Below are 13,625 nucleotides of genomic sequence, written 5' to 3' on the forward strand. Positions count from 1 at the left end.
ATGCGACCTTGTGCTGCTCTTACTCCCTAGAAAGCAATATACTACTTGCTGACGTTATCCCAGAAATGGAACTTCCCGACCAGCCTGTTATAATGAGAAGTTGAGAGCAGAGTGAGGTAAAATAGGGGATGGTCCCGGTGCCTGCCCAAGTGTCTTGTCTGCAGAAGGGAACTTGGGCTGCTGCCATCATCCCAGTGCTGTGACTGGGTAGCACTGGGTTGTGCTGAACAGTGCTATTGGGAAACATTTGTGTGCAGCTCTGCTGCTAAAGAAAAGTAGAGGTGTTACGCTTATCCTGACAGTGAAAGAGAGCTCCAGTACCTCTAAGTCTTGTTTTATCAGGGGAGAAAGAACTGTTCTGGGCAGCTCGTGACTGCCTGCCACTGGTATCACTGGGAAGTTATCTAGCATGTGCTGGGCTGTCACTGGTTGAAATGTGACTTCACTGCTTGCTTGTTATTTTTCTTGTACAGGGGTTTTCCCTCCTAAAACAGAACAAACCACCAACTGTTCTTTTTACATCACATAGCTACTTGCAGTTAGAAATCTACTTGGATTCATACCTGTCATCAAGTCATTATCCTGTTGCCTGTCTGCCACCAAGCATCATTTAGTAAGGATAGTTTTTATGATTTTCTTGATTGTGTTTAGCTTGTACAGCTCTTAGTTTCTCATGCTAATAGATTTAGAAGAGTGGATTGAAATATTTATAAGAGACGAGGGAAAAACACTTAAAAGTTTTTACTGCAACCTGTACGGGTCACCTAAATACATACAAGAAGTCTCATCTCTTATGAAGTATTCCTGGGGAATACTTGTTCTTCTCACCATCATTAATTTCTGTGGAGATGCGCGAATAGGGCTGTACAAATAAACACAGCTGCGGGATGTAACATAGTAAACAACATGCTGAAACCTCTTGGCAGAGCGTTATTTACCAGGGAGCCCAAATGCAACACTTAGTCCATGGAAAAGATGGCATTTAAAGTTTTGGTACTTTAGAATTTTTCAGAAGCAAATATTTATCCCTAAACCTGCTCAATCTTGCCTTGTATTTACACATAAGGGGGCAGTGTGGTACTGTTAGCCAAGTGCCATGTAGGTGCACATCAGATTTCAATGTTATAAATTGCATCATGTTTTAAGAAATGGCTTTAGCAATCTGAGCACAATTGGATCTTTGTCACTGCCTAAGAGCGCTGTCATGTCTGTACTCAGGAGAACCAGGTTGGACTGTTTCCTTTTTTCTTTATAAACATTGTGTTTTTAGAGAGCTCCTTGCACTATTTTGGTGCTCTCTCATCATCCCTTGTTCAGGTGAAGGAGTGGAAGCCAATTTTCTTAACACTGGTATGAGGAAATTCAAATTACATCATGTTACCTCTCCCACAGCAACTTTTACTTATTGAGAAGAAAGGTATTATTTCCACTGGAGCTTTCCTTTGCACCCCATGCAGGCTTCTGGCCAACTGTAGCCCAGGCTTGGCAATATGATCATTCTTCCACAGCTTTCACGCAAAGTGCTGCTTCTGAGTATTTTGTACCAGTACTAGTTTCTACCTGCCAGGACAAGAGTGATGATTAAGTGTCTATAAGCAAGTGTATATGTGGGTACTTGGGTCATCTTATTCTTACATGTATTAATATTCAGGATTAACAGGCCAGGTTATGATGGCATGTAGAGTTTCTTGTACTTTTAACATGATGTCTTGAGTGCCTCACCACAGGATGTTTATGGCCTTTTTCTCACCTGTAGAGTAGCGTGGCTGGGTTTTAGCTTCGTGCTGAATCTGACATGTGCTTTAATGATCAAAAAATATCTTATCTGTGGCATCTCTTTAAACCTCATGTATAAATTATAAAAAGCTTCTCCCTCGAAGATTCATTTTGAGTCTGCTCTTTATAATATTTCCTATAGAGAAACATGGCAATGTAAAGTTGCAGAGTAAAAGAACACGGTGTACCGTTTCATTATATCTTGTTATCACAGAATCACAGAATAACCAGGTTGGAAGAGACCCACCGGATCACCGAGTCCAACCGTTCCTTATCTTACCATGTTGTGTTGCTGTGGAGTGCTGTACAGACATAGGGCTTTTCTTGTACAGTTGCTGGTTTTGTCTTTGATGAAATACATATTAATTTGTTCATGTGAATTTGCCATGATCTCTTGTTTAAGGCTGCTGTTATATTGGACATCCACATACTGGTGATTTTCTAGACATAAATCAGCATCAACTGGCTTTACCCTTTATACGACAGTTAAAGTGGAAATGCTATCAGATTGAGCAAATGTCTGTTGCTGGTTATCAAGGAAGAAATGACATGGTGTTTTGTGTGGAGTAGTGATATGCTAATGGTCATGACTGAAGAGATAAAAGGATGACAAGAAATGCAGTCTTTTTTTACATGCATCTTTTTAATATATATGTGACTCAATATGCAATAGTTAACTGAAAAAATCTCACATGGTACGTTACTATGGTATTTCTCATTAAAAGTCCATCATATCAAAATTTTCACCTTGTTCCCTTTAAGCTATGTTTGTTTTTTTTTAATTCAAATGGCCGATATTATAATGATATCACAAGTTTTGAAAATTAAAATGGGTATTCTGGCAAAATTGTAGGTCCTAAACTAGAGCTATAAAGCTTTTTGTTACTAGCTCATAAACTTAGTATCCTTGTTTTCCCCCTTCTCCTGCATCCTAGCTGGCAAGCGTGGCTGCAAATATTTTGTCTTTGGATTAACTGATTTGCAGCTTGGTTAATGAGTAGACAGTGCTCTTGCTTATTTTCATATTTTATTTATTTATTTATTTATTTTAAAAAGCATTCATTAAAGACCCACGGCATACTCCCAAACTTGAAGGAATGGATTTTTGGCTCCTGCCTGCTTTGAATGAAATCCAAAACAAATGTTGTTTGATAATGGTTTACAGTTGCATTACACAGGTTGCTCTTCATGATAAATAATTAACACTCTTTGTGTTCTTGATTGCAGATTTTCAAAACCCTGCCTGATGCCACTTTCCCTGAGCCAATCTCTGTGTCAGTATCTCCTCCAAATGCCCCACCAAGGCAACCAAGAAGACAAGGACAACGTATTAAGAGGCCTCTGGCTGTTTACAATCTCTGTCTTGAGCTGGATGATGGTAAGATGTTAGCTATAATTTCAGGTTTGTAGCAGACGGGATGTGTATCTTATCTTCACTAGGTGTTTTCATTTTATGTTTCATTTGTATACGTGTGTGCATGCACATGCATGCTTATTTAATTGCTTTGGAATGTGTAAAGAAGGAAGGAGAGTATGGAGAAAGGAGAGCATAGAGAGTACTGTCCTGTGACATATGTTTAAAAGTAGGACGAACTGTCTTAAATATGCTTTTCCCCTCTAAAAAAGAAGCAGCTCCTGTTTCTTTGGGGAAATCTCTTTGACCTCTACTGAAGATTACACAGCCATAAGATAAATGGAGAGAGAACTAAAATTAAAGCATATCTTTTATGAGAAGAGCTAATGCATTCCACAGTTAAATTCATCTGGATTAAAGGCTCAGGTCACCATTGCACTAGAGAATCCTCCTGCTTCACTTGAATCTTTAATGCCTTGATGTGACTAGCAGTAGATACTTGTAAATTTGCCTTACTGTTGAGAAGGAAAAAGAAACATCTTGCTTTTGCATGGAGTCTGCAGTAGCAACATACATTGAGGCAAAGGGTGTATAACATCTTATATATTCTGACTGTTGGCCAGAAACATAATCATTTTCCTGAAATTTCATTGCTTGGGGGTACCTTCGGTACGGAGAAAGCAAGTCAGGGCTCATTTTCTCCACCCTATTCCCTTTCTCCCTCCTAATGTTGTTAGTAAATTGTCTTTTCACATGAAGAATCATGGGATCGGGGCACGAAGTCCAGTAATCAGCAAGTGAAAATAAACATCAAGATTTTGAACTCATGCAGTAGTATGAGATTCGTTGATGAACCGTCATTAAATCAGTGGTCAACAGTGCAAATACCTATAACAGCTGTTAAGTGCAGGTTTTAGAAATAATGTCAGGACTGTTTATTGTCTCAAAGCCAGTTTTTCAAAGAGTCTGCAGGAAATTCAGCAAGTCTGCCATCAGATTTAATTCACCAGAGAAACAGGTAATATCTGTGCCTTTTTTTCCTTGCATCAAATATGAAACCAAATGCTTTGACTAGGAAGTGTTTAAGGTGCATCTACTTAAAAAGCTTAAGCTGTGTTAATTTGAATAATATGCTGAGAATGCTCTTGAGCTGTATCTGCAATAATAAATTTATCCTCATTTGAAAAACAAAACAAAATCGAAGCCACTCACAAAAGTTGTTTACATCTAATTTGGAATGTGAATCCCAGCAGGTCGCAAGAAGTACCACAACTTCTCCAATTCCATGCTGCAAGCAGTGCTCTGAGGATCTGACTTTGACCCTAACACACTAGACAGAAAGTATTTGATGAGTTGTTTTCATTCTAATATCCAAAAATGCAGTGTTACTGTTGGAAACTGTTCTGAACTTGAAGTTTCTCCTAAATAAAGTCCATATTTTTGTTTAATTTGGACATCTCAACAAGGAGAAGAACTGGGATTGTTAAAGATTGTAATTGCTATATATCATGCAGAAATTTGGTACTTGTCTGGGAGTTTCAGTGTGATGAATTGCAGGATAACCTAATACATCATTATGCACGGTAGAACTGTGATGAAGGCTGAATTGCTGCAGGTAAAGCCACAGTTCTAGGATGGATGGCACTGAGTTTCAGTGGGAACTGAAAATAACGTTTCCTTTTCTAACATCTAAGAAAACAAACTCTGTAGTGTCTCCAGCCGTTATTGAAGGTAGAGGTATTACCAATCTGTTGTTGCTAGAAACTGGCTGTTGGTAGGTCCCAACCACATACTAATAGTTATTTGATGTGTGTTTAGGGTGATGGTTGTGTCCGTAAGGTAGTCACTAGTTGGTAACTTGGCATGTTGTATACAACTTGGCATATTGCAGTATACATGGCAATACAGTACCTTGAGCCCAGCCATTGAGTCATTGCATTATCTGAGGAGCTATCCCAATGAATACTAGGTGCATAAATCAGCCAGGCTGATAAATTATCTAGTACTGAGTAGAGCTCAGTGCTTCCAAATATGCACCGTGGCCTTCAGTTACTTTGTTCTCTGGAGAGGGCGGGAAGGAATAAAAGTGAGTCCGGGCTTCGTTCCATATTTACCTAGTTTCTTGGCTAACAAATGCATGTTTTATAACTGCTCTTTGGAAGATTTTATCCTGTGTGTGTTTTTAACAGGAAATTAAACATTAAACCCCTTCCCTCCCCCTTCTTTATTCACAATGGCATGAGTTAAGCACCAGGCATAAGCTAGTGTTTTGTATTTCCTGGATATGGCAAAATTATCATAATCTTGTTTTAAAGCAAGTAGCTGATACATATTTATATGTAAATACATTTGTAGACAAATGTATCTCTAAAGTTATTGTAATTATATATAAATATTTTCTATGCCTTGAAACTAGAAGTATGTTGGAGACAAAATCTCTCTGTGCTAGAAAACTTCTTGAGTGTGTTTCTTTTAGGATTGTTATGCAAACCAGGAAATTGTTAGAAAAGCGGAAACAAGTCTTTAACTCTCAGCTGCTCCAGGGAGTTAACAGGCTTCAGAATCCACTGCTTGAATTGGAAATGCAGGGTTCGGGCCAGCTTTTCTTTTTAAAAGCACATTTGCAGTTGGGAAGCTTCTTGACTGCACAAAAAATGTATGTAGCAACCACCCAGAAGGGGCTGTAAGTGCCATAAATATTGATAGATACAATAGCTGAAGAACACACACTGTTTGATAAAAATCTTTATTTTACCTTCTAGTAATTAGCTGTGCTCAGTTCTGATGGTGCATAGATTTTCCTTGCACATAGCAATTAGATGATTAAACCTATTTGCAAACAAGTAGTATATTTACTACCATAAGGATCATCATTTCCTGAAAGACAAACTTAAATCATGGATGATTCTGTCTGTTTTTCTTTCAGCTTCTATCTTGCGGTGAGCCAGTTGCTGAATTTTAACTGTGAAGTTTTTCAACATCTCCATGTGTCAAGTAGATCTAGACTTAATGGGGAACTCCGAGCTACTTTCATATGTGGCCTTAACACAAAGTTCTTGTTTCATTCATCAAAATGCAGATTTGTCTGAGGTTTACATTAGGATAATTTCCAGAGTTTTCTTACCTTCTAAAACGAAGACATGGGATTTTTTTTTTTTTTTTTTTTTGCAGGAAATAGCTTTTGATTTTTTCCCCCTCCTTCTACTATCAGAATGAATTTTAGAGTGAATTAAGTAGCAGTGCAGAAACTCCTGTGGCTTACAGTTTGAGCTATGTACAAACGACTTTGCGTTTTCTCTCTCTCTGTGTAGAGAGAAAGTCTGTTAGGTAGAACAGGGAGTTGTTTATCCTGTTCTACTAAAATGTCATCAGGTCCTTATTTTCCATTTAGACTGTCAGTATATATCAGAAGAGAGTTCTGTTCGTATTTCTTCTAGAGGGCAATGCAGATGTAACAGTTTTGTTCACTCCCAGTTTTATTTTAATTTTTATATACTTTTCTTGTAACAAAATAAACAGGTTTTTGTTTAACCTGTTTCGGTGCCATAGAGATTATTAAACTATTTTGCAGGGCTACTAGAGCAGCAGGGCAAGAAGAGTCCTGTGTAAGGGGGGCAGTATAATGCAGTCCATCCAATATGAACAGAGTCAGCATGAGTTGCATAAATCACACCTGGAATCGAGAAATGGGTCTTGTGTTGCAGTTTGTCCAACTACAGAACAACTTGTTTTCTAAAGAAATCAAAATGTTCTTCTTAAGCTGCAGTGCATGTTGATGCCTTATTGTATTTGAATATCCTGTTGGTGTCAAAATTTCTCATGGGCACATACATGGGCATAGTGCACTAGTATCAAATGGGGGCTTCTTTGTTTTATTTTCAGGGTGTTTGTCTCCTGTCCCCCTACACTGGAACTCAGGAAGCACATGGAATGTTTGTGATGGCTTTCTGTTGCTGCTCGAAACTAAATGTTGTGCTCATAGTGCTTTAGAAAATGGATGATTCTTGTGTAGAATTCTAAAAGAAATAAAAATTAGAACTGCTACTTAACCATTTAAAACTTTGTGCTAATTTGTATTACCCTCTGAAGTGTTTAGGGAAGCCAAAGTATGAACGGTATGTTAGTATTGAACAGGAGTAGCTCTTTGATATTTTTTTTTTTGTGGGAAGTGGAATGAGAGAATCTCTTAAATGGTTGATAAATTAATTTGCATGAACAACTGTGGCATTCAATTAAGTAACTTAATCAAACTAAAATGCGATACATGTAATGATTACATAGCTTCTCCATCCTCCTCACATCCCTTCCTGCCCAAAACAAGTAAGTAAAGAACCATAAACTTAATTTGGAATTACTAAACATAAAACCTGGATATTAGAGGAAGCCTTGGATTTATAATAAGGAGACTGATCTTCAGGGCTTGAACAGCCCAGAGCTGCAAAGTTGCAGGTGTGAAACCTGGCCTTGAACTCTTTCTATTTCTGAATCTATTGCTTGGAATTGTTTCTGGAACCTGGCACACATAGTAGGGGAAATGGAAAGAAAAGCAGCTACATAGGCATATAAAAAAGCCATAAGGGCTTGCAACATTTGCTTACAAAGCTATTGTTAACAGCTGAGCAGAACACACAGTTGTGCTGTTACAAAAAAGGTGCACCAATATTAGTTGCGAGGGGAAGATTAGGATGATTGCTGTTTGCCATGTAGAATTTAAGATTGTTTGCGTTTCGCCTTGCTGCAAGAATAGTTCCTGCAGTTCTGTGTGATCTACCACAGCTTTTTCCACCTGATGTCTCTGAGTAGGATGAGTACTAAACCAAAGAAAACCCTCTTAGAGCTAGTGTAGGTAAAGGTGAGGCTTTTTTATTAGGTAATAGTGAGTATGTATAGGCTCCCTATTTCCTATCACATACTCGACGTCTGCTTGGAAAGCCCTGGGCCCATAGAAGGTACTTATTTTCTTGGAGGTATGAAATAATTTTAGTCCATGCATATACACAATATGTGTTGTCTAACTATTGTTACACTTGCAAGTAATCTACTTGCTGCAGCTTACTTGCTGCACATCTATCTGAAATAATATTTAACTGTCATGATGTAGTAAACATCTCCTAACTCTTACTTCTTTTTAAATGGTGTGTGTCAGATCTTAATGGTTGATGTGAGAATAGTCTTAGTTTCATCACCACTGCTTGTCTGCTTTCAGTATACGAAATGTAGAGGCTGTAGAAATGTTCAAAGTAAACACATCCACGTGTGCGTGCACACACACGCAACAGGATTCAGTGGTGTCAGAAAAGGGAGTTTTGAATAGACTTAAAACTAAAATTAGAATTTAAAGAAAGAATTGGGAGTTTAGAAGAAAGGGTCAATCTTTCCTTGAGGCCAGGCATTATTAAAAGTCTCTGATCTCCTGTAATAATCCTTCATCTCTTTAATTCTCTACCTTCTGCACACAGATGTGCAAGGGCACATAATGCGAGCTGTTTAGCTCTTCAGTCAGTTTCCTATGGATGAGAGTGTGCATTTCCCTGAATGAGGTTTTTCTTCACATGGGATGCTCTTGCTTCCCTTCGCTGGCAAAAAGGAGAGGAAAGAAGAACTTGGAGGGAGCAGGTGGTGGACGTTGTAAAATGCTGACATGCAAATTAGAAAATGTGATTCCTCTTCCTATTTTTCCCACTCTGTCAATGTTTTCCATTTGTTTAGAAAAGAAATGTATTCTTCTATTAGCTCATGGAAGACTTTGTCCTGTTGGCTTTCCTTTTTCCTTTTATTTTCTGTTTTCTTCTTTTGAAAGCTGTACTTAATGCGAAGTGAATTACTTTACTACCGATTCTTCCATTCACAGCTGTACTTGCAACTTGCTGAACCAATAGAGACGGAAGGAGTACTTAGGGGATATCATGGAGAATAGTGGTGTGACTAGCTTGGCTAGAATAGCAGTCTCATCTAAGTGTACTTGACTAGGACCAAGTGAGTTGATCTCAGAGATGATGTTAGTGGTAATCTGTAAGCAAGAAGATGCATGAGACCTGGGAATTCTGATTATTCCACTGAGCAAGTGGGTTTCTGTTGTTCTGTAACAGGTGCAAATTCACTCAGTGTTACTAAAAAAGCTATGAAAGCTGTGTGAGAATCCATTTATCTTACTATTTGTCAGTTTTCAGGAAGTATCTTCAGTTCATTACTGCATTTTTCAGCCATGAAATTACTATGTGGCATCTGACCTGGTAAGGTTGGAGTACGTGGTGGTTTCCTGCCAAGCAAACTCTGGTAAAAAATGAGTGATCTTTGCCTTCAGATACTGCTCTCATTATCGTAGCATACACAAATCAAAAGGAACCCCTTTGCATGTTTATATGTAATTTCTGTTGTGTTTAAAAATTTAATTATGTGACTACCTTGTATTCCAGACTGTATCTTGAACTGTTTTTCTGCAGTGTGAGGAAAAAAAATGCATTATTTACCCATCTTAGTTTTAGCTTGCTCATTGGAAAGCTTACCGACAATTCTTTGCATCTTTGGAATTTTATTGATGTGAAGAAGTAATCCAAACAATAGTTCTTCCGAATTTTGAGAGAGGACTGCAGCAAGGATGTTATTTATTGAAGTAATTGCTTGCTATTTCAGTCTAAGTGTATGTCTAGGAAGATGCTTTTTTAAAATTGAACTTTGCATTTAGAAATGAACAAAAAAGTATCAAAAAGGAGACAGGCGGAGGAATTTACTTGCCCCTAAGTAACTTGCAGATGAGCACGTTTCTTTCTCTTTCCTAGACCCAACTCAGACACCCACCTTTCTGGCTACAATTCTTGAGTTACATCAGCCAGTCTTGAGGCAAATTCTGTCTAGTGCAGCTTCCTCCTTTTTTTTCTGACACATCTGAATCATTATGGGGTTGGGAAAAATAGTCTTTCTACAGGAGAGCTGCCCTGTGCATGCTTCTACATGCACACATTTGAAAAATATATCAAAGTTTGCCTTTATCTGTAGTCAGCTTTAATAGTTGTGTTAATTATTGTGTCTGAGAGAAAAAAAATAGCTGGCACAGAGATCTAATTCTTACTCTGTTTTGAAAGACCATATGAAACTGGTGGCTGTGTGGACTGTCTGTTGTCCTTGCAGTCCATGAAAGCTCTGTTGGTCTTAGTATGTATGAGTCTGTGATGTCCAACTTTTTGTAAGAACTGACTACGTGCTATGGCAATGTATAGGATTTGCTGCACAATGAGGGTAATGGATGCTTTTTGATAATGAGATGTGGTAAGATAAAGCTATTTTTCTGGTGCTTGCAGGAATCTGACCTCCTAAGTACTCATTATTCAGAAACAGCATTTAGTTTTAGCGTTCGCTATGATTATTTTAAGCAAATAATAGATCATTATTAGCTTACTTTTATATGATTTCACCTTGGTTTGGAAACTTACATGTTTAAATAGCACCATAGTCTAGAGGTGAGTAATAAACAATTCAGTTGACCAGTTTCAGTGCGATAAACAAAAGTACACAGCTTCTTAATTTACTCAGAAACTGATGACTGGACTTCATTAATTGAGGGAACTTTAAAATCTGAAGAATTAGAGGAATGTCTGTGTTCACCTGGTGCCTGATGTGATTACCAGGATGTTTTGTACTTTAAATAGTGAACCAAGGGTGCAGTCCTACATGAAGAAAAGACATTCTTGGCTGCAGAGTCCTCTGGTCGCTTTGACTACCACACAAAACTTTTTCCACTGGATTTACTTCTAGCATTTCAGGAGTGGCTGCATCAGGATGCTGAAGCTTTAGCACATAGAACTAAGTCCTCGCTTGGCACAGGAATATTTATGATACTCATTTGTTTTCTATCTCTGGTCTGTGAGATTCCTACTAAAATGAAAACATAGTACATACCCACAAATTAATGTAAGAGCAAAGCTACTTTCTACTTGGTTAAACTTCTGTATTATTGTGGGAAGTTAGCTATTTATGGTTACTGAGTGTTTGTTGTCTCCAAGCTGGAGGCAGCTGTGATGCTGATGAGGGAGGATGGGTGAATGCACAGCAGTGCAGCTGCTGCTTCCCCATCTTGTGCTGCAGAAAATCTCAGACTTGAAGATGACAATAGAGATTTTGCAGCATCTTTAATTTACTCTCCTCAGTAATTCTCCCCATCGTCCCTGTCTATGTCTAGACCTGTGTGACTGTATCAAAGTGGAATAAGGCATGTCTCTTCTTGTTTTGCCTTGCCATGATCTGTGTATCTGATACGCACTTAAAACATACACAACAGTTCTGTTCGTTCTGTATATCTCAATAGAAACTGTTATATGTTGCTCATTGCTCCAGAAACATTCACTTTCATAAACTGTTTTCATCCTCTGGCTACCCTTAAACTATAGACCTTAGTTGTAATGATGATAAAGTTTAATCTTTCATTTAATAGTAAGTATGTAATTCTTTAGTTTGCTTAAGCTGAAGTTGGAAGAAAACTGTCACTCAAGCAAGTAACTGAAGGTTTTAGCTCTCTGGCTTTCTTACTTTTTATTGCAAATGTTTTTTCTTATTTAGAATTCTTGGAGTAAAGTAGGGATCTTATTATTAAGACTGCCAAAGTATTTCAGTTTTTTTTTCAACTTTGGATGCCAAAAAAAAGTGTTCTTAAACTAGCCAGATGGAAAAAGGAGGAAAAAAAAAAAAATAAAGGCAACTGGGAGGCATGTCATGCTGTTAGGTAGAAGCTGAGATCAGATTTCTGGTATGAAGGGTCTGAGAGCCTTTGCTATCTGAGGCTCATCCAGACAAAAGAAAAAGGCATTACGGGTTACATGTTTGTTACGAAGAAACTAGATGAGAAAAGCCTTAGTTTATATAGGTGCTTTTTTTACCTTGTGGGGACTTTTCATTATGAGAAAGGGTGACACGAGGTAGGGGTTGGAAGGCAAGGAGGAAGGGTATTTGTATTAGAAGCCAAATGGTAAGTAGTACCAGCTAGAGACAACCAGTAAATGGTTAGGATCAACCTAAGCTGTCTTATTTTCTAGATGGGGCTGGTCTGAACTGTGAACAGCTGTAAAGGCAAAGCATGGGTATCTGTTGCAGAGGCACAGTGAAAGCTCTAAGGCTTGGATGACTGTTGTGATTAGAACAGCGAAACAAGAAGATAATTTAGATGACAGTTTAAAAGGATCTGATCAGTCAAAAATAATTTAAATAGTATGCAAAAGGTGGTAAGAATGTGAAACAAGTTTTAACTCTGTTGAGGGTAAAATTGGATCTTACACCTATTTGCATAGGATGAGGAGATGGAATCGTAGCAGCAGCTTGGTGGCAGCTGTAGAAAGGTGGCCAAGCTGAAGGCACTCAGAGGCCTCTTATAAATGTAAAGATTGAGAGGTGAAGAGTTGACGGCTGGAGTGCTGACAAAAATTTATGAGATGTCATACAGACTTACTGCTTTTTTACCGAGAACCCTCGTGTCCTTCATCTGTTTTGGCACTCTGGCACCCAAAGATAAGAGTGTAATGGGAGAAAAAAGGGAGGCACCAAGAACACCAAACTGTATGCTCAAAGAATAACATAAATTAGCTTTAAAAGAAATAATATATCCCCTATTTTATAGTGTAAGAGCTCATTAAAATTCAAGTGGCAGGAAAGAACAATAGGAAGTTTCTGGAGCTTATCTTCGAAAGGACCTGTCAGTGCAATGTGACAGTCAGCCTTTTCATAGAAGTAGGAAATCTGACGATTAGAGAACAATGTTGGAGGTAAAGTGGAGTAAGAGGACAGAAGGAGTAACAATATTAGACTATCAGTATTAGGGAGCCTCTGAATTCTGAGGTAAAATGAAAACTATGAAGCTGATTTGATTCCAGCGATGTCCTTAACACACTTTTTAACAAACATGCTATGTCAAAACTTTAAAGGCTTTTTAATCTCCAGAAGTTTAGAATCTTTACCAGCTTCACAAAGCAACATACAGGAAAATGGTGGGAAGTTAAAAAGAGGAAATAGCTAGCAGTCAATATATGCCACAAGTTTTGAAGAACTGTTAAAAATAACTTGGCTATAAAAATCGATGTGGGATTTATAATCACCAGGACTGAGTAGAAATCTTCACAGGTAGGCCTGTTGCAAGTAGAATATTTTGAATGTAGTGAAGCCTGCTGCCTTGCCCTAAAAAAGTTCGTTAGTCATGAGGTTGAATGGCTTGGCAGTGTTGATTTTTAAAACATCTTGTAGCATGCTGAAGAAGTTTGAAGAAACTGGAGGAATGCTAATGTAGTAGCAGTTAAGAAAAGTACATACAAATCCTTGATGGTGTATTTACATATGGGATGAAGTTAGGAGGAATTGCAAATAGTGGCAATGGCACTTAAGTAGGAGTTGTGGTTGTGTGCTCAGCTGCACTTATTCAAACCAAATAAGCTGGGTCGTACTGAGAAATAAATTTACAGATTTTAAGGAAAAATGTAGCCTGTTGTTACAGAATGGAAGGACGATATCCTCTGCT

At 38.1% G+C, this 13,625-nt stretch overlaps 1 protein-coding gene across 3 annotated transcripts in view; it reads left to right on the forward strand.

The window, feature by feature from the left end:
• The window catches only part of ARHGAP10 (Rho GTPase activating protein 10), a 150,336-nt gene that overhangs the window by 108,842 nt on the left and 27,869 nt on the right, over window positions 1–13,625 (forward strand). For all 3 annotated transcript variants that reach the window (XM_069855330.1, XM_069855332.1, XM_069855331.1), the window contains exon 19: window positions 3,004–3,154. In XM_069855330.1, the coding sequence (XP_069711431.1) occupies window positions 3,004–3,154 (151 nt within the window). The remainder of the gene's footprint in view (window positions 1–3,003; window positions 3,155–13,625) is intronic.

The sequence above is a fragment of the Phaenicophaeus curvirostris genome, chromosome 4 (assembly GCF_032191515.1).
Source record: "Phaenicophaeus curvirostris isolate KB17595 chromosome 4, BPBGC_Pcur_1.0, whole genome shotgun sequence".
NCBI classification, from domain to species: Eukaryota; Metazoa; Chordata; class Aves; order Cuculiformes; family Cuculidae; genus Phaenicophaeus; species Phaenicophaeus curvirostris.